The 20,316-nt window shown below is 27.4% G+C and overlaps 5 protein-coding genes across 5 annotated transcripts; all 5 read left to right on the top strand.

The window, feature by feature from the left end:
* Positions 1-415: 415 nt before the first annotated feature.
* LOC119607150 (sarcocystatin-A-like) lies at positions 416-1,826 on the top strand. The gene is made up of 3 exons (XM_037960952.1): positions 416-534; positions 605-723; positions 1,602-1,826. The coding sequence occupies exons 1-3, from the start codon at positions 451-453 to the stop codon at positions 1,798-1,800; spliced, it is 402 nt and encodes a 133-aa protein (XP_037816880.1). The 5' UTR covers positions 416-450; the 3' UTR covers positions 1,801-1,826.
* Positions 1,827-2,451: 625 nt separating this feature from the next.
* LOC119607149 lies at positions 2,452-20,135 on the top strand. Its single transcript, XM_037960951.1, has 4 exons — positions 2,452-2,589; positions 2,687-2,731; positions 16,563-16,651; positions 19,512-20,135. Exons 1-4 carry the CDS (start codon positions 2,515-2,517, stop codon positions 19,924-19,926), a joined length of 624 nt encoding a protein of 207 aa, XP_037816879.1. The 5' UTR covers positions 2,452-2,514; the 3' UTR covers positions 19,927-20,135.
* Positions 5,875-6,460, top strand: LOC119607153 (sarcocystatin-A-like). Its single transcript, XM_037960955.1, has 2 exons — positions 5,875-6,103; positions 6,171-6,460. Exons 1-2 carry the CDS (start codon positions 5,931-5,933, stop codon positions 6,367-6,369), a joined length of 372 nt encoding a protein of 123 aa, XP_037816883.1. The 5' UTR covers positions 5,875-5,930; the 3' UTR covers positions 6,370-6,460.
* LOC119607154 (sarcocystatin-A-like) lies at positions 10,460-11,059 on the top strand. Its single transcript, XM_037960957.1, has 2 exons — positions 10,460-10,716; positions 10,805-11,059. The coding sequence occupies exons 1-2, from the start codon at positions 10,547-10,549 to the stop codon at positions 11,001-11,003; spliced, it is 369 nt and encodes a 122-aa protein (XP_037816885.1). The 5' UTR covers positions 10,460-10,546; the 3' UTR covers positions 11,004-11,059.
* Positions 13,522-14,354, top strand: LOC119607151 (sarcocystatin-A-like). The gene is made up of 3 exons (XM_037960953.1): positions 13,522-13,807; positions 13,892-14,013; positions 14,090-14,354. The coding sequence occupies exons 1-3, from the start codon at positions 13,730-13,732 to the stop codon at positions 14,286-14,288; spliced, it is 399 nt and encodes a 132-aa protein (XP_037816881.1). The 5' UTR covers positions 13,522-13,729; the 3' UTR covers positions 14,289-14,354.
* Positions 20,136-20,316: the final 181 nt, after the last annotated feature.

The raw sequence follows: 20,316 nt of genomic DNA, 5'->3' as shown, positions 1-20,316 counted from the left end.
TTAAAAAACAAGTACCATTAAAATGTTATCATTTTAAAAACATAATTTAACAAAATTCACTTTCTATTTAAAATCAACTGATAACATAATTCCACTTAATTTGTTAAAATAATGCAATATTTTAAAATCTAAATAAATACAATACATAGCTTATGTTTTTTTATTCTTAATAATTTTATCTTAAACAATTCTGTATGAAAGGTATTTCCTCAAGAAATTTCTATTGAAATATTTGCAGACAACAAACATACATACATACGTAAATCTTGTATAAATATTTGCTTAAACTATTACAATATTTCTATTATATTGACATGTATGTATATTTCGTGTCTATGTCAAACCAAAAATATCCAAAGTAAATATTAACGTCAAAATATTAAAGATTATTTATCTGTGTTATTCATTCAGTTATCTTAAATCTGTCGTTTTATCAACACTCTTTTCGAAATGTTTAAACAATTTTGTATTCTTGTCTTAGTTATTAGTGGTGACTATATTGTTTTAGGACAATATTTGAATAATTGTCAAATGGTATGATACTTAAAAGAATTTAAATTGATAGTGATTTTCATTTTATATCATAAATGTTTTTATTATATAGGGCGGTTATCGTACGAGTGGTAGAAAGGTTTTAAATGGTCCACTTTTAATGGAAGCTGAACATGAATTGCGTACCGTTTTAATGAAAATAGCTGAAGAGGATGAAGGACCATTTTATAGGTAAGAAGGATAATGACGTACAAAGAAAAGTTTTTGTCTTCATTATTTTGAACGAATTGTATTCTAAGTAGAAACCGTAAAAATAACAATTATCTGTTATTTTATCAAGTACTCCGTTCATATCGATAATTTTTAAATGCTGATTTATAATTTTGATTACTTCATGCAAATTCTAATAACTTAAGGCCGTGTCCAGGATCTCTTCGCCCCTTAAGTATTACGACATCTTCTGCATAACAGTCAGATCTAATTCCATTTTCGGTTAGGGTTCGTAGGAGGATTAGTTACAGAGCGTCTGTTCAACATTAAATTTGTTTGCATTAGAGCATTAGTATGTATTCCCTTACATACATAGTGAACAACTTCATTAAATAGGGTTTCTACCGATTTTCCCTTTACATAAGCATGCTGATTTTACTCGAGGTATTCTTAACTCTTAATTGCCTCCTTATCCATGCCTGGTCTTTTCCACATCATCTAGTCTCCTGTCCTTGACATCTATTATAGATTCCCGTTGAACATGAGTTTTGGATAGGTTTTTTCTATCATCAATACTTTATTTACGCGATCGTCCAGTTCTAAGAATGTTTGGCTTTTCGAACGATCGTACGAAAAATGTATTACTCTAATCTTCTTATATAGTTTAGGAATCTGCTAAGTGAGTTAATATCCTTATATCCTTAAAATTAGTATTCTTGGTTGGTACGATGACTACCACATTCGTATTTGATCTAAACGTTAAAGGGAGTTCGTTCATATGATCTTTTTTGATTGATTTGCTAAGCAGATATTATCCTCCAAAATAACTTTGACAATACTTTTTGACAGTTTTATTATTAGGACATGGAAGTTATTTTGAATATGTTCTACTTTTACAGAGTTGGCATTATCTTTGGTGGATCTGAACAATTGGTGGCAGGATCCTTAAAAACAGTTGCTGCTGAATTAATCGACTACAATAATATGAAACACAACTGTGAGGTCGACATGTGGACAAGACCATGGTTAACGGATGGTACTGAAGTGACAATAAGATGTGAATGTATGCGTACCGTTTTCAAACATATTGACTATTAAATGCAAATAAAATGTTGTTTCCAATATTTTCAAACAAAAAACATCTATTGTTTGGGGGGCGTTTTTGTACATGTTTTTTTTTGAGGTTTTATTAATAAACTAATTAGCATAACGTGTGAAATTTATGTCACTTTTCACAATTAATTCTAAAAAAAGTTATTTACTCTCATTGTGTTTATATACCCGTTCGTTTCCTCTCGTTACTGTTCTATGGCATAAAGTTGAGTTTTTAATTACTCATGTGAAACTATATTTTGTAGTGACTATAATGTTTTGATTAAATTTTTGTGTACCCTATAGTTGTCGGGGAAAATATAAAATTTAGAAAATATTAAAATCTGGGCCAAATTACATTACTCGATAATCACCGAAATGACAATAAAGTCTTAATCAAAAGACATAATTTATCTCTAGTTTAGCTTAAGATCGGTTACGACTTAACACTATTTGTTTAAGTATTTTTAAACATTTTAGGGTAAAACGTAAAGTCTTTATGTTCACCTACAAATCTCCTTCCGTTAAGTTTTATTTTATAGGTATTTTACCACTCATATTTTTTACAATACAAAAGGTTTCACCTAGAATATTTATTAAAAAAAAGTTTTTTCTCTCTTGAATTAAATTAATTTCACTTTTAGTTCGGAAACGGTATTAGTGGTGTTAACACATTGTTAACTTTTCAGTAAACCACCTTTTTAATTTTTGTTTTAAAATATGTTTTTATTAAAATTACAATTTTTAATTATTATTGTCATGTTTGGCACTATAGTTTCCCCTTTATCCAGTGCTGTAAGTTAAAGTTGGCGCTGTGGTTTCTATGGGGGGTTTTGTGATAAAATGTTTATTTTTTAAATTGAAATTTATCTTGATTTTGTTATTTTTATAGAGTGCTTTATGCATTGGTACTTTACCTGCATCGTGCTTAACTGAAGTGAGTAAATAAATAACCTAGTATAAAAAGTTTTTATTTTAATTAAATTTTAGTTTTTTTTTTTTTTTTTATAAATATTAATTAAACAAATTATATCAGTTGTGAATATAATTAAGAAGATTTAACAATATACTTAAATAATAATTTTATTTAAATTTTGTAGATTGTAAGTTTACGTAGTCGTTCTAATGTTTATAAATATGATATGTATTAATATCGATAAAATAGGATTTCAATGTCCAAAAATGTGTTTGGGCTCTAAAGTCCTATTTTTATTTTCTGGATCCTTGTTAAATTCGAAGACGATTTAGCAATGTCCTTCCGTCTGTCTATTGAAATCACTATATCGACCACACGTGATGAGCCAGACAGTTGAAGTTTTGCATAAATATTTGCTGTTGATAAGGTTTGTTTGGTATTGAAAATGTTCAAAATCGGTCCATGATTTCGCCTAGCTCCCATACAAGTGGCCCACAGTTTAAAGGGGAATACATATGCTAATTATAGAGCTATTGTGATAAGAATTTGTTCAATTTAATTTTATGCAACCATAGTTTTATACCTTCCATATAAAGTGCCTTTCGACCCTATCCCCAATATTAAGTCCCCTTCAGAAAATGGCATTAACTAGACTAGTTATAAAATTAGATAACAAAATAAAAATCATTCTACCAAACTTTATGAAGTTCGATCTAATAATTGAGCCAACCTCCCATATTAGGTCTACTTAAAAAAATACTTTAACGCTCATATCTAGGCATACTGCATATCTAAGCATCAGAATAATTTTCTGAATCAAATTAGCGATGTCCCTGCGTCCATGTTAACCTTGTAATTTGTCGCTATTTTCAAGATAATTTGATGAAATTTTGCACTTACGTTTCGTTTGACCTACCTAGGACGAAGCCTATTTAAAATGGTTAACATCGGTTCATTTTTTCGCCTACCTCCCATACCATAGGGTCCACATTTCTTTCTGGGAATGTTAAAGGTTTCTACAGCTGCTTCTCGTTTTGAGTGCAGTGACACATTATAACATTTTTTAAAGAAAAATATTTCATGTAATAAAATAGGAATGATAATTTACTTCTGATCAAATTAAAAAAGATTAGAGAAACGTTGGACGTTAAGACTATTTTGAAAACTTAAATGATTCTTTTACAAAAACATGTGTTTTATTGAAAAAGACACGAACTTTTTGACTCGACCGTGTACATAATGTAAATGTTTCAACTAAAACCCAAGGGAAGAAATAAAAAGGTATTAATTTTCCTATCTCAGGATCAATTACTACATTTAAGTGACGTTAAGTATATATCAAGAATATCAGAACCAATTAAAAATTAAAATTATTTAAATAAAAAAATAATTAAAAATTAATATTGTAAAATAAAAACATCTCTATTTAAAAAATCGTTTTTATTTAAATAGTAATTAATTTAAATTGTTATGCTAAATTAATATTGTTTGAATCTTGGTCTTTTAGGAGACTATAAAGAATTATATAGAGATAAATATTTACTTATCTCCATGTAATTAGCAATTTATTAACAATTTATTTTTTTGTTTTAATATTAAAGTAAACAAATTTAAAAAAATCAAGTTTAACAAGAAAGAGAATTTTACTAAAGTTTCAAAGTCTTTAGGTAATACATTGCCTGAAATATTTATAAGACCAAAATTGTTTTTTTTTTGTATACTAGAATTTAAAAATATTTAAATTGGACCTCTTTCTCCTAGCTACACATTTCTAGAAGACATTCGAGATTGATACTGAGAATTTAGACATTTTCTACATTAACACTCATAACATGTTTAAAATTCGAGTATACCTCGTTGAAATTCTACATGAATAAGCAATTAAAACCCATCTACCAAATTTTATGAAGATTGGTCCATAATTCTTTAAGCGAATCTGTTTATTGCCAATAAATCATGGCATGTCTTCTTAACTGTTGTTCTCAACTGTATAAAATTGAACACGGGCGTATCCAAGTTTAGGCTTCGAAAATAGACCCCACAAATGCTTCACTTTAGATTTGTTTGAAGTCTATAGACGACTAAACGGCTGGTCCGATTTTCTTGAAATGTTGAAGGAACTATAAGCTAAGCTTAAAAGTCGCATATACCAAAAATGGGATATTGTATATATCTGGGAAACTGTTATAAATAAAATTCTTAAATTTAGCATCAACTTTTTTGACATCTAAGTGAACATATGAGTAATAAATTGGCTGATAATCAATAAGTGACGTTGCACTTCCATATAAAGTGAATATTAAGCGAAATGGGCGGACTGATTATAGTGGGCGGGCACCTCCTATATAAAGCAAATGTTAAATTAGTATATTAGTTAGAGTCCTCAAATTTTGTCGGAGCCGCTTTGGTATAATTTCGAATGTTTAAGATAGAAAGTGGTGGAAAAGCTTTGAGGGCGTGGCACTTCCTATATAAATTGAATACAAAAAATAGTATATCTTAGAAACTATCAAAGCTAGAATCCACAAATTTTGAACGAATTATTTTGGGAATATCAACAAAAGTATCAACAACATATTTATAGAAATATTAATAACGTTTTACCACTTTCAAATACTTTTGAGTGTTTTCGAACAGGTTTTCAAGTAAACAAAATTTGTAAATAATCAATAATAACAATAACTATTATTTTTATTTATTTATCAGTTTCTACTAAGTATCTTCTGCTCTATGTTTTATTATCAGAGGCCAGTGACGGTATTTGTGCTACATGTGTACTATTTTCAGTACTCTTTTAATATTAACACAAATTTACCATTTAGCATTTTGATTTGATATCTTTTTAAAGTTGTAAAAATATTTAAATCTGTGACATATTTTAGTATTAATTTGAAAATTATAAAATGTTAATTCGATTTATTTACATATTGAATAAAATATGTATGTATATTTATTAATTTAAAACTTTAATACACGATCAAAGGAACATTTTTTAAACCTAGTTTTGGCTGTTTACTTTTGAAAAATTTTGGTACAAAATAAAATTAATAATCTGAAGCCATCACTGGTAGGCAGAGAGTGTTAGAGAGGAAAAGAGAAAGAGAGTGAGTTCGAATGCAAAAGATTTTACAAACCTTATAAAATGTATGATTCACTATTGAAGCAATCATCAGTTGTATATTGTTTCTAACATAGTGAACATTAGTAGAGAATAACTAAAATGAAATACGTTTTAATTTTGTGTTTAATTTCTTTGGCCACTTTTGCCTATGGGAATCCAGAATCATGTGTGGGTTGTCCCGTAAAAGTAACTGGCAATGATATTAAGAAATCCGAAGAAGTTCTCAACAAATCTCTAACAAAATTAGCAGCCGGTGATGGACCAGTCTACAAGTAAATATCAAAACATTTAAATATTTTTTCTTGGTGTCAACAACAGCTTTTTTCTTTTCGATTTAAGACTGGTTAAAATTAATTCAGCTTCTAGACAAATTGTATCTGGTTCTAAAGACGTAATTAATGCTGATCTTATGGATGAAAATGAAAAAGTTAAAACTTGTGATATTGAAATTTGGTCTCAACCCTGGTTGGATAACGGTATTGAAGTAACATTCAACTGTCCCGGTGAAGAAAAATTAGTTAAGAAACATAGTGCCTAAAGAGAAAGTGTGTACTCACATAATGGGTGTTTTGTTAATTTAATATGATGATGTTAAATGCAATAAAATTTTAAAACTCAATATGCCTGTATATAGTTTGTGGTTTTGGTTAAATTGGATGCAATAATATTTTTTTAAAGCTGTTTTTGTTTTTAATAAAAGTTGTGTCTGTAAACGCAACAAGTGTTTATTATTAACTTATTACTAATGAAGTCATAAGAAGATTATAATTGGCCTCTGACAAATTTATCTGACCGTTGAAAGTCCGTGTCTGAACGAGAAGACCTAGGGGGCTGAAATTAATAGAGTTTGTTTGGTATTTATATAAACAGTTTGCGGTTTTGATAAAATTGGATGGAATAATATTTTTAAAGCTGTTTTTTCAATAAGTATGGTGTATGTAAAAATAACAAGCTATTGTTATCTTTTACACACATAAATATGTACGTACATATGTGTGTCTGTTTTCTGTATAATTCATATGTAATAGAAAGTAAACTTTTGTGAATTTTTGAAAATTATTAAAAAACATTCTTTAGCTTAAACTTCAATTAGTTTTAAAGTTTGTTTGGTATTGTTATATATATGAACAGTTTGCGGTTTTGATAAAATTGGATGGAATAATATTTTTAAAGCTGTTTTTTCAATAAGTATAATAGTGTATGTAAAAATAACAAGCTATTGTTATCTTTTACACACATAAATATGTATGTATGAATGTCTGTTGTCCCTATAATTCATGTGTAATAGAATGTAAACTTTTGTGAATTTTTGAAAATTATTAAAAAACATTCTTTAGCTTAAACTTCAATTAGTTTTAGGAAGTAAGTAAGTAAGTTAGTTAGTTAGTTAGTTAGTTAGTTAGTTAGTTAGTTAGTTAGTTAGTTAGTTAGTTAGTTAGTTAGTTAGTTAGTTAGTTAGTTAGTTAGTTAGTTAGTTAGTTAGTTAGTTAGTTAGTTAGTTAGTTAGTTAGTAGTTAGTAGTAGTTAGTTAGTTAGTTAGTTAGTTAGTTAGTTAGTTAGTTAGTTAGTTAGTTAGTTAGTTAGTTAGTTAGTTAGTTAGTAGTTAGTTAGTTAGTTAGTTAGTTAGTAGTTAGTTAGTAGTTAGTTAGTTAGTTAGTTAGTTAGTTAGTTAGTTAGTTAGTTAGTTAGTTAGTTAGTTAGTTAGTTAGTTAGTTAGTTAGTTAGTTAGTTAGTTAGTTAGTTAGTTAGTTAGTTAGTTAGTTAGTTAGTTAGTTAGTTAGTTAGTTAGTTAGTTAGTTAGTTAGTTAGTAGTTAGTTAGTTAGTTAGTTAGTTAGTTAGTTAGTTAGTTAGTTAGTTAGTTAGTTAGTTAGTTAGTTAGTAGTTAGTTAGTTAGTTAGTTAGTTAGTTAGTTAGTTAGTTAGTTAGTTAGTAGTTAGTTAGTTAGTTAGTTAGTAGTTAGTTAGTTAGTTAGTTAGTTAGTTAGTTAGTAGTTAGTTAGTTAGTTAGTTAGTTAGTTAGTTAGTTAGTTAGTTAGTTAGTTAGTTAGTTAGTTAGTAGTTAGTTAGTTAGTTAGTTAGTTAGTAGTTAGTAGTTAGTTAGTTAGTAGTTAGTTAGTTAGTTAGTTAGTTAGTTAGTTAGTTAGTTAGTTAGTTAGTTAGTTAGTTAGTTAGTTAGTTAGTTAGTTAGTTAGTTAGTTAGTTAGTTAGTTAGTAGTTAGTTAGTTAGTTAGTTAGTTAGTTAGTTAGTTAGTTAGTTAGTAGTTAGTTAGTTAGTTAGTTAGTTAGTTAGTTAGTTAGTTAGTTAGTAGTTAGTTAGTTAGTTAGTTAGTTAGTTAGTTAGTTAGTTAGTTAGTAGTTAGTTAGTTAGTTAGTAGTTAGTTAGTTAGTTAGTTAGTTAGTTAGTTAGTAGTAGTTAGTTAGTTAGTTAGTAGTTAGTTAGTTAGTTAGTTAGTTAGTTAGTTAGTTAGTTAGTTAGTTAGTTAGTTAGTTAGTTAGTTAGTTAGTTAGTTAGTTAGTTAGTAGTTAGTTAGTTAGTTAGTTAGTTAGTTAGTTAGTTAGTTAGTTAGTTAGTTAGTTAGTTAGTTAGTTAGTTAGTTAGTTAGTTAGTTAGTTAGTTAGTTAGTTAGTTAGTTAGTTAGTTAGTTAGTTAGTTAGTTAGTTAGTTAGTTAGTTAGTAGTTAGTTAGTTAGTTAGTTAGTTAGTTAGTTAGTTAGTTAGTTAGTTAGTTAGTTAGTAGTTAGTTAGTTAGTTAGTTAGTTAGTTAGTTAGTTAGTTAGTTAGTTAGTTAGTTAGTTAGTTAGTTAGTTAGTTAGTTAGTTAGTTAGTTAGTTAGTTAGTTAGTAGTTAGTTAGTTAGTTAGTTAGTTAGTTAGTAGTTAGTTAGTTAGTTAGTTAGTTAGTTAGTTAGTTAGTTAGTTAGTTAGTTAGTTAGTAGTTAGTTAGTTAGTTAGTTAGTTAGTTAGTTAGTTAGTTAGTTAGTTAGTTAGTTAGTTAGTTAGTTAGTTAGTTAGTTAGTTAGTTAGTTAGTTAGTTAGTTAGTTAGTTAGTTAGTTAGTTAGTTAGTTAGTTAGTTAGTTAGTTAGTTAGTTAGTTAGTTAGTTAGTTAGTTAGTTAGTAGTTAGTTAGTTAGTTAGTTAGTTAGTTAGTTAGTTAGTTAGTTAGTTAGTTAGTTAGTTAGTTAGTTAGTTAGTTAGTTAGTTAGTTAGTTAGTTAGTTAGTTAGTTAGTTAGTTAGTTAGTTAGTTAGTTAGTTAGTTAGTTAGTTAGTTAGTTAGTTAGTTAGTTAGTTAGTTAGTTAGTTAGTTAGTTAGTTAGTTAGTTAGTTAGTTAGTTAGTTAGTTAGTTAGTTAGTTAGTTAGTTATATCACATACATAAGGTAACAAATATAGAGGGTAGGTTTATTTCGCTATTCCGGTTGTAAAACATGGAAATATTGTTAGTAGCAATCGTGAAAACATTTTTCACAAGTAAGTTTTATGCACACATGCAAGATCACCTCCAGTAATTTACTTTAATGTACATAATTAGCTAAGAAATATAAACGAGGTTTGTTGCAACAAACATCTATCCGAAAAATTTTATGACGTGGTCCATATTAGACTCACCATAGGTTTTTTGAATACATTTCTAGTAAAAATAGTAAAACAAGAGAAAAATAAAAATTGTCTCTTTACAGTTTTAATAAGCTTTTCTCTTTTACGCGAGTTGATCTAATAAATTTTATAAAATGAATGAACAAAGTAGAATTCTATTTTAAATTTATATTACTTAGAACATTTGAACTACAATTTAATTTAATATTTCATTTGAAAACATGTGCTATAAATATCGTACAATAAATCCACTTAAACGGCCAACGATCATTCAACCTATTGTGGTAATGATTAAGGTACTCTAAACGTAAATAAAATATAATTAACAACATCAATTAATATATTTTTATATTATTAATTAAAATATAAATTAGAATATCATTTAAATACAAATTTCTTATCTGCAGTTTATTATTTCTTTCTTGGTGAGAATGCGAGACTGAGTTCAAATTAAGGAACTACATGTGTGGTTTTAAAAAGTCATATACACCATCTCCAATAATATTTTCCACACAGTTATTCATGTACCTGTATATACTTAAGTTGTTTCAAATGTATAAGAAATATTTTTGAAATTTCTAATGGTATTATTTGAAATATATTTGAAAATTTCTGAAATACAAAATTTGATGACAAAATACAAAATGATTCACCCTGAAAAGGACGGTTTATGTAATTATGAGCAAAAAATACTCCATAATGTGTAAATTAATTAATTAATTAAGTAATAAGATAAGCAGAATCTTAAACAAAGCTTTAACAAAACTTGAAACCTTTTCAGTACATCATCTAATCATTTCAACACATTCCTTTAAAGTAACGCATTCAAGATGTACTTAAAATTTTATTAGCAACATCATTTAATTTGTTTGTTTATTGATTAATATTATTGAGCATCATTTAGTACAAATGTCTGATAACAGTAATTATCAGTACTAGTATATTTGTTATTACCATGGAGAGAAATTAAGACTGTGATCAAGTCAAACGAAAAACAAAAAAAAAAAAAAATCGGAATGTAAGCATAAAAACAAGAAATTCTGAATGCAATTCTTATCAGTCGGCATTTGAAATTCAAAACGAGAATATCATTCATCCTGGTCTTCGTTTTTGTTTTCTTGATATGATGAAAATCGTTTTAATTTTATGTTTAACCGCATTAGTTTTGGTCAGTGCGCGACCCGGTTGTCCGGGATGTGTAACTCATCTAACGGGCAATAAATTGAAGGATGCAGAAGGTACACTAAATTTTTCCTTAAGTAAATTGGCTGCTAAAGATGGACCATACTATAGGTAATTAGACTTTAAAAAATTTATTTAAAACTAATTTTAATAAATAAAATATTAATATTTTATTATTTTTAATTTTTTTTCATAAAAGACTTCTTAAAGTCAATGCAGCTTCTACACAAGTTGTTGCGGGTATTAAGCATGTTATCATTGCCGACTTGATTGACAATAGCCAGCAAACGAAGACTTGTAGAATAACAATCTGGTCCCAACCTTGGTTGCCCAATGGTACTGAAGTCAATTTTGAATGTCCCGGCGAAGAAAAGATCACTAGGCGACATGGTTTATAATTGTCCATTGAATAATCAAGATACAATAAAAATATATTTATATACATTCTGTGAAATGATGTTTTTTTATAATTATACATATCAAAAGTGATTTAAGGGTTATCTCAATAGTTTTAATCAATTTCAAAAAAAAGTATTAAATATATAAATACCTTTGAGACTATTTCGAAAAAAATTGCTTCAATTTTTCTACTTTCCTTAGACCTAAGGGCGATGATCGAGTTCAAACCAGACCTGGGCGATTTCCATTAATTTTGCATTAACATTAAATTTAAAAAAAAAATAATTTAATGTAAAAAATATTGCATTAACATTAAATTTGTAAAATTTAATGCATTAAATTTCCTTTAACATTAAATATTTTTGAAATTAATGCATTCATTTTGCATTAACATTAAATATATCTGAATTTAGTGCATTAATTTTACATTAACATTAAATAAGCAGTAAAATTAATGTATTAATATTCCATTAACATTAATATATATAAAAATTGATAAACATAAATAAAAATACAGCACAAAAGATCTCGATCTAACTAAATACAACTAAAATTAAATAGTTTAAAGTCCTTTCTAATAACTCCTATATTACATTCTAACTTGTGTGTTTTAAATATGATATTTATATAAGATTCCACGGACAAAATAAACTAAAAAAGGAATATCTGGGAAGTGATACTCTTCTTCTAATATGTATTATCGAGTATAGGACTTATTAGAAAGGACTTTAACACATTAAAATTTACTTGAATTTAGTTAGACCGAGGTCTTTAGCGCTGTATTCTTATTTTTATAAATGATTTTATATATTAATGTTAATGGAAAACTAATACATTAATTTTATTATTTATTATTTAATGTTAATGGAAAATTAATGCATTAAATTCAAAAATATTTAATGTTAATGCAAAATTAATGCATTAATTTCATGAATATTTAATGTTAATGTAAAATTAATGCATTAAATTTAAAAATATTTAATGTTAATGCAAATTTAATGCATAAAATGTACCCATGTTAATTTTAATGCAATAAACTTGCATTAACATTAATTTTTTTTAATGTAGAAAAAATTGTTAATGCATTAACACATTAAATGCATTTATCCCAGGTCTGGTTCAAACTCAGTACAGTTGAAAATACTCTGTAAGATATTCGATACGAACTTCAATATAAACATTTGAAACTATAGTGTTGATAATCGCAATAGAAAGGCACTACATACCTTTCTTTCCGTTGTTTGACATCAATAACGTATGGACACGCAGGAGTCGTATTTTGATAAATACAGTTTTTTCGTGTCGTAAAACATATATTTGAAGAGATCACCATATAAGATAATTTTTCACATTCTCTGTGTATTTCTGGTTATTTATTTATTGATATACATAGTTGATATTTCTAAATGACCTATGTATTTGAGGTATCGAGGTCCATATTGTGTAACACACACGGTTAACCGGTTTAAAAATACATATTGCAATTTTTATTAAACATTTGCATTTAAACAAAATTAAACAGATTTTTATTGTTATTTATATTATATATATTATATTATATTATATTATAAAAAATATTTACAATAATAAATAAGATTTACAATTTCAAATTTATAATATAATTTAATTATAAGATAATGCAAGAAAATCTCCCAAAGTCAACAAAAAATCAATTTTAAAAATTATTTATTAACCAAATGACGAAATTAGAACGTAACTTTTGAATTATATTAGTTCTATATTTGTCGTATCTCAAATATTTTATTCTTTAGTAATTAATTACTCGATGTGTTTTTAATTTTCTAACGTGTTTTTAATTCAAATTTCAAAACGTTCTGTTTGTACAAAAGTCTTAATTTTAAATATTTTATAAATTTCGACAAACAGGATTTCTCAAATTTTGGGTAAGGATTAAAGACGATATAGTCAAGTTCGTCTGTTTGTTGAAAATTATACGAATGAAAGGAGTTAGAGGGCAGATATTTCCCATACATAATCTTTATTGGTACATAATTAACTTCGAAAAGTTGGCTTTTCATAAATTATAAATTACTAAAAGTCTAAAATTCCACTTTTTATAAATAGCTAGAGGACGACTTTTGGTTTCAACTATAAAACCCTAGTAGACCATAACAATCCACACAAGTCCTACAATTATTCGACTATCAAAATTTCAATACTTTACTTAATGAACACCCTTATTAAAGATGAATTGTATAGGCCATAAATACTGTCGAGATTGCTCAAAGCCGGTTTATTTATTAGAAGAGATTAACTAGTAACAATTAAAAATTTTAAAACTGGCTTTATAATGATTTTGTATTATTTAAACTTAACAAATGTTCTACTAAAACTTTTTTGATATTACAAAATAAACGTTATTTTCGAAGAAATTTGTAAAAAATTTTCAACATGACAAGTTTATTTTTAACTAATGCATCAAAATATTATAAATGTTGGATAAAACACACGATTAAGATAACATTTACGCATTCAAATGACTAATGTGGCACAAAATCTAATAAATCCAAAAACACGAAAAAAATAAGAATAATTAAAAATAAATTTAAAAAATCAAAACATCACAAACAGCTTCTCTCTGTGTGAGATGCCGTAAAAACAAGTGAATTAATATAAAATGCAACTAGTAGCACAACTTTTAACAGTCTAGTCTAATATTTTAAGAAGAAAAGAACAAAACAAAAAAAATTATTGTTTTTTTAAAATGAATAAGTTCTTAATTTGTTTATACTTCGCTTTGGTTGTTGCGATTTCCAGCAGCACTGCCCGACCAGTAGATGAGGTAGGAATTTTTTTTAAAATAACATTTAAACAAAAAAAAAAATACTATTTGTTATGTAATAATAATAACAATAATTATATTTAGCAAGTTGCCTTTAAAGTACGGGGTGGTGTACGAAAAGTAGATGTTACTGCTTCTAATGATGCTGAAAAAGCTTTGCTACTTTCTCTATCAAAACTAGCAGCTGGCGATGGACCATATTTAAGGTGAGTTGTTGAAAGACTTGTTTAATTAACTAATGATGATCTAATTTACAATTAAATCTTTAAATTAATTTTATAGATTGGAGAAAATTCATTCAGCTACTACACAAATAGTTTCTGGCTCTAAATATCAAATCAATGCTGATTTCATTGACAATGATGAAAAATTGAAAAATTGTGATGTTACCATCTGGGCTCAGCCCTGGCAGGAAAAGGGTATTCAGGTGACTTTTGAATGTAAAGGTGAAGAAAAAATTGTAATAAAACACGATCCTTAAAATATGTTCTAAATAAAGATATTTTTTATCCTCGATAATAAATTGTGTTCTGATTGCAAAATAATACTAAAAGTTGTTTTTATTCAATGAAAGTATGTGTGTGAACAGTTTAGTTCAATAACTTGTTAAATCTACAAAAAATACTTGTATTTTGAAACAAATTAACTTTGAAGGTTAATCACAATTTAAGTACGTAAGAGTTGGTAGTGTGTTCATGTGAATAATTAAAATTATATGGAAACAAAAATTTCCATTAATTTTGATAATAATTTTCTTTTACCGGTTGTTAGGAAATACACCTGCTTTTCGTACTTGCGCTGTTGCATTTTTAGTTGTTTTCGGATATTTCATTTTATTTTTAATAGAATTTTATACGAAACAAGGAAAAAAATATCTAAACGATCTCTATAGGTATATATTTTCTGTAAGAGGGGTTATATGTGTCTGATCTTTAGAGAGATTTTTGAATCATATTAATTTGTTTAAGTCAAGTTTCATCAATCTAAATGCCTTTTTAAGTCAATTAGAAACCTTGAAGTAATTTTCTGAAGGAGAGTTTATGTGGAGATTTCAAAAGATAAACTCCCTAATTTTGCGACTAGATGTTCCAAAAATAGAAATCTGTTGTCTTTATTATACCCTACACCACTTTAGTGTGGAGGGTATCTTGGATTTGTGCTGACGTTTGTAACGCATAGAATTAATGGTCATATAACCACTTTTAAGTATATCAATCGGCCAAGAATCATTTTCTGAGTCGATTAAGCCATGTCCGTCTGTCTGTCCATGAAAACCTTGTAATCAAACTACAGGTCGCAATTTTGTAGATAATAGGATGAAATTTGGTACACACATTACTTTTGACACAAGGACGAACTCTATTGACTTTGCTAATATCCCTACAATAATAGGCATAAATAATACTGCAAAATTTCGTAATGAGCGGCGCTTACTTAACCCTAGCCCGCTTGCAAAGTCCCCCTCTGAAAATGCTTGAACGTCGTTAATTCTCCTGTAAACACCTGCATTTCAATGAAATTCGGTATAATAAACTTTAACGGCAACAAAAATCCCTCCACCAAATTTTCTTAGGATCGGTTCATAATTGACCTTAGATCCCATATATAGCCACCTTCAGAAAATATTTTTTTTCATCAAAAATATATCGAAATTAAGGAAAAATTCAACTTAAATGCTTTATTATTAAAAATATTACACATTTTAGATATACTCATAACTGGTGTAGGGTATCATATGGTCAGCCACGCCCGACTATACCTTTTTACTTGTTTTTACATAAGGGAAATTTCATATCAAGTCACCCAACTTTTGTGACCGATGTTTTCCGAGAAAAAGTTTTGATAAGAACATTTTTGTCAAAAATGTAAAATTTTCACCTCTGTAACTCAGAGAGTTATTAACCAATCTTGTTGAAAATGTGTGTCTATTATCCAATAGGAATGTCATTGGTGCAAATTTCATACCGATCGGAAAACATCAGCTTCAAAATTTGGGTCACTTGACATGGTATAACCATTAAAAACAGTTTAAGTGCATTATTGTCCAAAAAACAACCGTTTCAGGTAGAAGCGGTTCTAATGGAATCTGTTGTAGAATTGATAAAGTAGGGATCAGTTCACAAAATTTGGTATTATTAAAGCAGATTCAAAACAAACAAAAAATCCGCATTTTCATGCTAAATGCTAAAAATAAAAGATAAACTTTGACCCTGAATTTCTCAACAACTGCCGAAACGATTTTAGTGAAATAAAAAAAATAGAAAATTTCAAAAAGACATGTATGTCTTTATCGGTCCAAAGGTAACATTCTATCTTCCTTGGTCCATCCATTTAGGATTTACCGTGTTCACAAAAAAATAAAAGATAAACTTTGACCTTAAATTTCTCAAAAACTGCCGAAACGATTTTAGTGAAATAAAAAATAGAAAATTTCAAAAAGACATGTATGTCTTTATCGGTCCAAAGGTAACATTCTATCTTCGTTGGTCCATCTATTTAGGATTTACCGTGTTCACAACAACGATAATTGTATATAATAATATATTATTAATCAGTCGGTTACTCGATTATTCGATTAAAATGAACTTTCAATGTTTTTAATTTATTTTACAACATTTAAATTTACTGAATTTAAAAACTTTCAATTATTTGAACAATTCGACTAAAACCGAGCGATTAATATTTTTGTTTAAGATTATAATTTACTTTTTTAACTTTAAAATTAAATATATTTTTTTTTATTTTTTCATTGCAGTTGTCTGAAGAAGAAGCTAATGAAACTTTGAAGTATGTGATTAGTAAATATGAAGAAGTCGAAATGAAAATTATCGGTGAACCTGTATCGTAAGTACAAGAAAATTTATTATTAAGTATGTATGCTCCATTAATTATTTTACAATAAAAAATCAAGTGATTGATTATGCATAAGTGTAGATCTAATAACATGATCAGTTATGGACCTAAAATCTGCATAATTTTAGAGAGTGATTAATTTTCAAGTATAAACTATTTTTGTTGAATATTATTTTATTTTTAAAGCAGACATTAAATCTGGTAAACTATTAGGGCATTGAAATTCATATGAACATTAGTGGGTGTGGCACATTTATAATATGGCAAAGCGTACTGGGTGTAGCTAGTAGAAAATTTTAATTTAAATAGGTTTGTCATCCTTTAACCCTTTCACGTATACGGGACAACGGTGTCCTAAGATTTTTTTTTAATTTTTCTCGATTTTGAGCGTAATTTTAAGTTCACAGCTAAAGTAAATGGTTATTTCCAAAGAAATTTTTTAGAATTTGATGTCATTACATGCTAAAAAGGATACAATCCTGCGATATCCTTCGAAAACACTTTTTCCATTTTTCATCAAAAATGATCAATATACGTCAAAATAAAGTGTGTGGTGAAGTCATATCCATAAAAAGTCCAGCGGTTTAGTTTTGTGCGTGAAGGGTTAAGACCTTTATTTCCATATAATTTTCAGAAAAAATATTTAACCGGATTTTTTCTTTTTTCTTCTAATTATTGACGTTCTGTGAAATGATAAATTCCTAATAATGAATCTCCTTATATTCCCACCTGTCAGAGGTGCAGGGGTCGGAGTCTTTGTTGGCACTGGCACAACAGGACCTATAGTGGTAGCAGGACCTAAAGATGTAGCAGGACCTATAGTAGTAGCAGGATCCATAGTTGTAACAGGACCTATAGTTGTAATAGGACCTATAGTTGTAACAGGACCTATAGTTGTAACAGGACCTATAGTTGTAACAGGACCTATAGTTGTAACAGGACCTATAGTTGTAGCAGGATCATCAGTTGTAATTTGTCCTACTGCTGCCTGTACTGCAAAACTGAACAGAATACCGGTAATTACAAAGAGATTGAGCGATAACTTCATTTTACCTAGAAATTTGAAGACTAAAGAGTTAAATAAAATTTCTTTTATACCTTGGTCCCAAAGTCTTTTTCTATTATATCTATTTATTTATAAAACATATTTAAACAACTTTTGTTTATTTGTGTTTCTTACAGTTAAAATAAGAATTAAAAAAACAGTTAAATATTTACATGAAAAAACATACATATACCTACTACGTATTGCTTTGGGAAATAATAAAAAAGCAATTATAAATAATTAGTTTATCGTGGCCCTAAATTCAAAAAACTACAATGCCATCTGTTGGGAAAATGTATAACTTAACGGGAATACTTCTCACGACCTTAGGAATATCTCATCACGTGCAGTAGTTTCTGAGTTTAACGATTTTTTATATAGGATTTTTATTTGCATCTATATTCATCAAACTACAGCCGAGGTAAACGTTTTCAGCGCAAACAATTTAATGTTTTTAATATGAATTTTTATTGAAAAATAGAGTTCACAACCTCTAGGCCTGATTTTCTCATTTAGACAACTACTTGAGTAACTATGTACTGTCCAAACAATTTTTTTTCATATTAAAGAGACTTCTTATTTAAAGTACACAGAAAAAAATGAAATTCAAAATCAAACAAAAAATTCATAAAGCCAAGTATTTTTTTAACTAAAATAGGACCTATCACGAAATTCGTAAAATCAAGTACTCAAATTCGTAAATTCTTTATTGAAAAAATTTCAGGATTTTTCTTATTAAAATAATATACTATTTACGAAAAACATTAATAAATATTCGCAACATTTCCAAACAATTATTTTACTAAAACAATAACGCAAATTATTTGTATTTGTACTGAAATTTAAGCAATTATTTTATCTGAAACAGATAAATTATTTATTGTATTTTGCCAATAATAATACACAAAATTCCTTATTGAATCTATAAAAATTTTGTTAAAAAATATATATTGAATTTTAATAAAAATTTTACTAATTCTATAAAATTAAAATTTGTAGAAAAAAGTACTTATATACTTACAACAAATTTATTTCACATTCTAGATACTATTATTTGTACTGTGAAAACTGAAACACTTATACATTAAATGTTATAAACCAAGTAAGAATTATATCAATTCATTTTAGTACATTCCAAAACTAGTTTTATTGTTGTATTCCATATGCTGACATATAAATAAAACTCAAACAAAAACATTTATTGAACCAGTAAAAATATTTACTGAAAATTAAATTTATTTCAATAAAGTGTTTGTTAGAAAATATTTTCCTTCTACGTGAAAATCAAACAAATTCGTTATAAAACCAAATAAAAGTATTTATAAAAATCGAAATTAAATTTAAGCAAACGATTGTTAAGAAAAAAAATGTGCATATTTTTTTCTGTGTAAGTAAAAGTGATCTTCCATTTCACAATGTATGGTTCCCATAATACCAGAAGTGGAAAATTATAGAAAACTTAAACCAAAAAAAAAAAAAAAAAAAACTTTAAGAAAACAGAATAATTGCAAACAAATCAATCAATTTCACTTAAAGAACTAAACGATCGTAATCGAATTCCGTGACAGGGAATATGTATTTGATGGTAATGTACATACATATCTATGTACATATGTATGTATTAATCTCAATATTCTATTGTAACATTTAAACACAATTTTCACCATTCTATGCATCTGACCACCATTCATTTCTCAGTCATCACAAAACAAATAAATTAAAATTCTATTCTTTTCCTTAAGGATAGTCAATCATCCACAAATATACATTTGAATACATTTTCTTCTATACGTATCCTTTTTCAAGCATCTACGGTTTGCGTTTGTCATATGGCGATACTGAGGAAGAATTGAATATTCATTTCAAATACATTGACAATACTCAACAAGACATCATACAGAATTGTGTTTTTGCTTTGTATCATCGTCAAAATGAATGTGAATTGATTAAAACTATTTGCAATACATTTCTGCCGATTACACCGCGTCCTCTATTGCAACGCAAAGATTTGCGTATTTGTGATGATGGCAGTGATGTGCAACTGGTTGAAAAGGAAGACAATGACGAGGGGGAGGAAACGACAATGGTGACAACAACAGATACCAAACATGTTGCTTCGAGAACTGACAATGATGCTGAAGGTTCTGATAATGATGACGATGAGAAGGATCAACTGCGACAGTCGGCACAGCAACGCAGTACTGAGGCGGAAAGTTATTGAAATGAATACCAGATGACGACATGAAAGAAATTATGCGTGCACAGGACATAAAATATGTTTGTTATCTGTAATGTTTAAGAGGTTGATAAAGAAAAACTTTGCAATATTATTTTAGTTTTATTTTCATTTTGTATATTTTTAAATGCAATATTCTTTTCTTTTATTTATGCATTTGCTCATAATATGAATTTACATTTAATAAATGAAAACAGTTTATTATAAAGTTATTGTTTTGATATAATGCTGCGTTTGAATGAATATAACTTTTGATTGTAAATTAATTGTATTTTACTAATGGGATGATATTACGAGAATTTTCATATAACATTCGAAGAAACTTCTTTAAAATGCGTTTAAATTTTAAATATGACTGCATTTGGTAATCATCTA

Source organism: Lucilia sericata, unplaced genomic scaffold (genome assembly GCF_015586225.1).
Source record: "Lucilia sericata isolate MDLA Ls3-8-SP2 unplaced genomic scaffold, ASM1558622v1 Contig000664F_arrow, whole genome shotgun sequence".
In the NCBI taxonomy this organism is placed as follows: domain Eukaryota; kingdom Metazoa; phylum Arthropoda; class Insecta; order Diptera; family Calliphoridae; genus Lucilia; species Lucilia sericata.
Note: the sequence above shows the minus strand (reverse complement) of the source record. Positions and strands in the feature narration are given on the sequence as shown.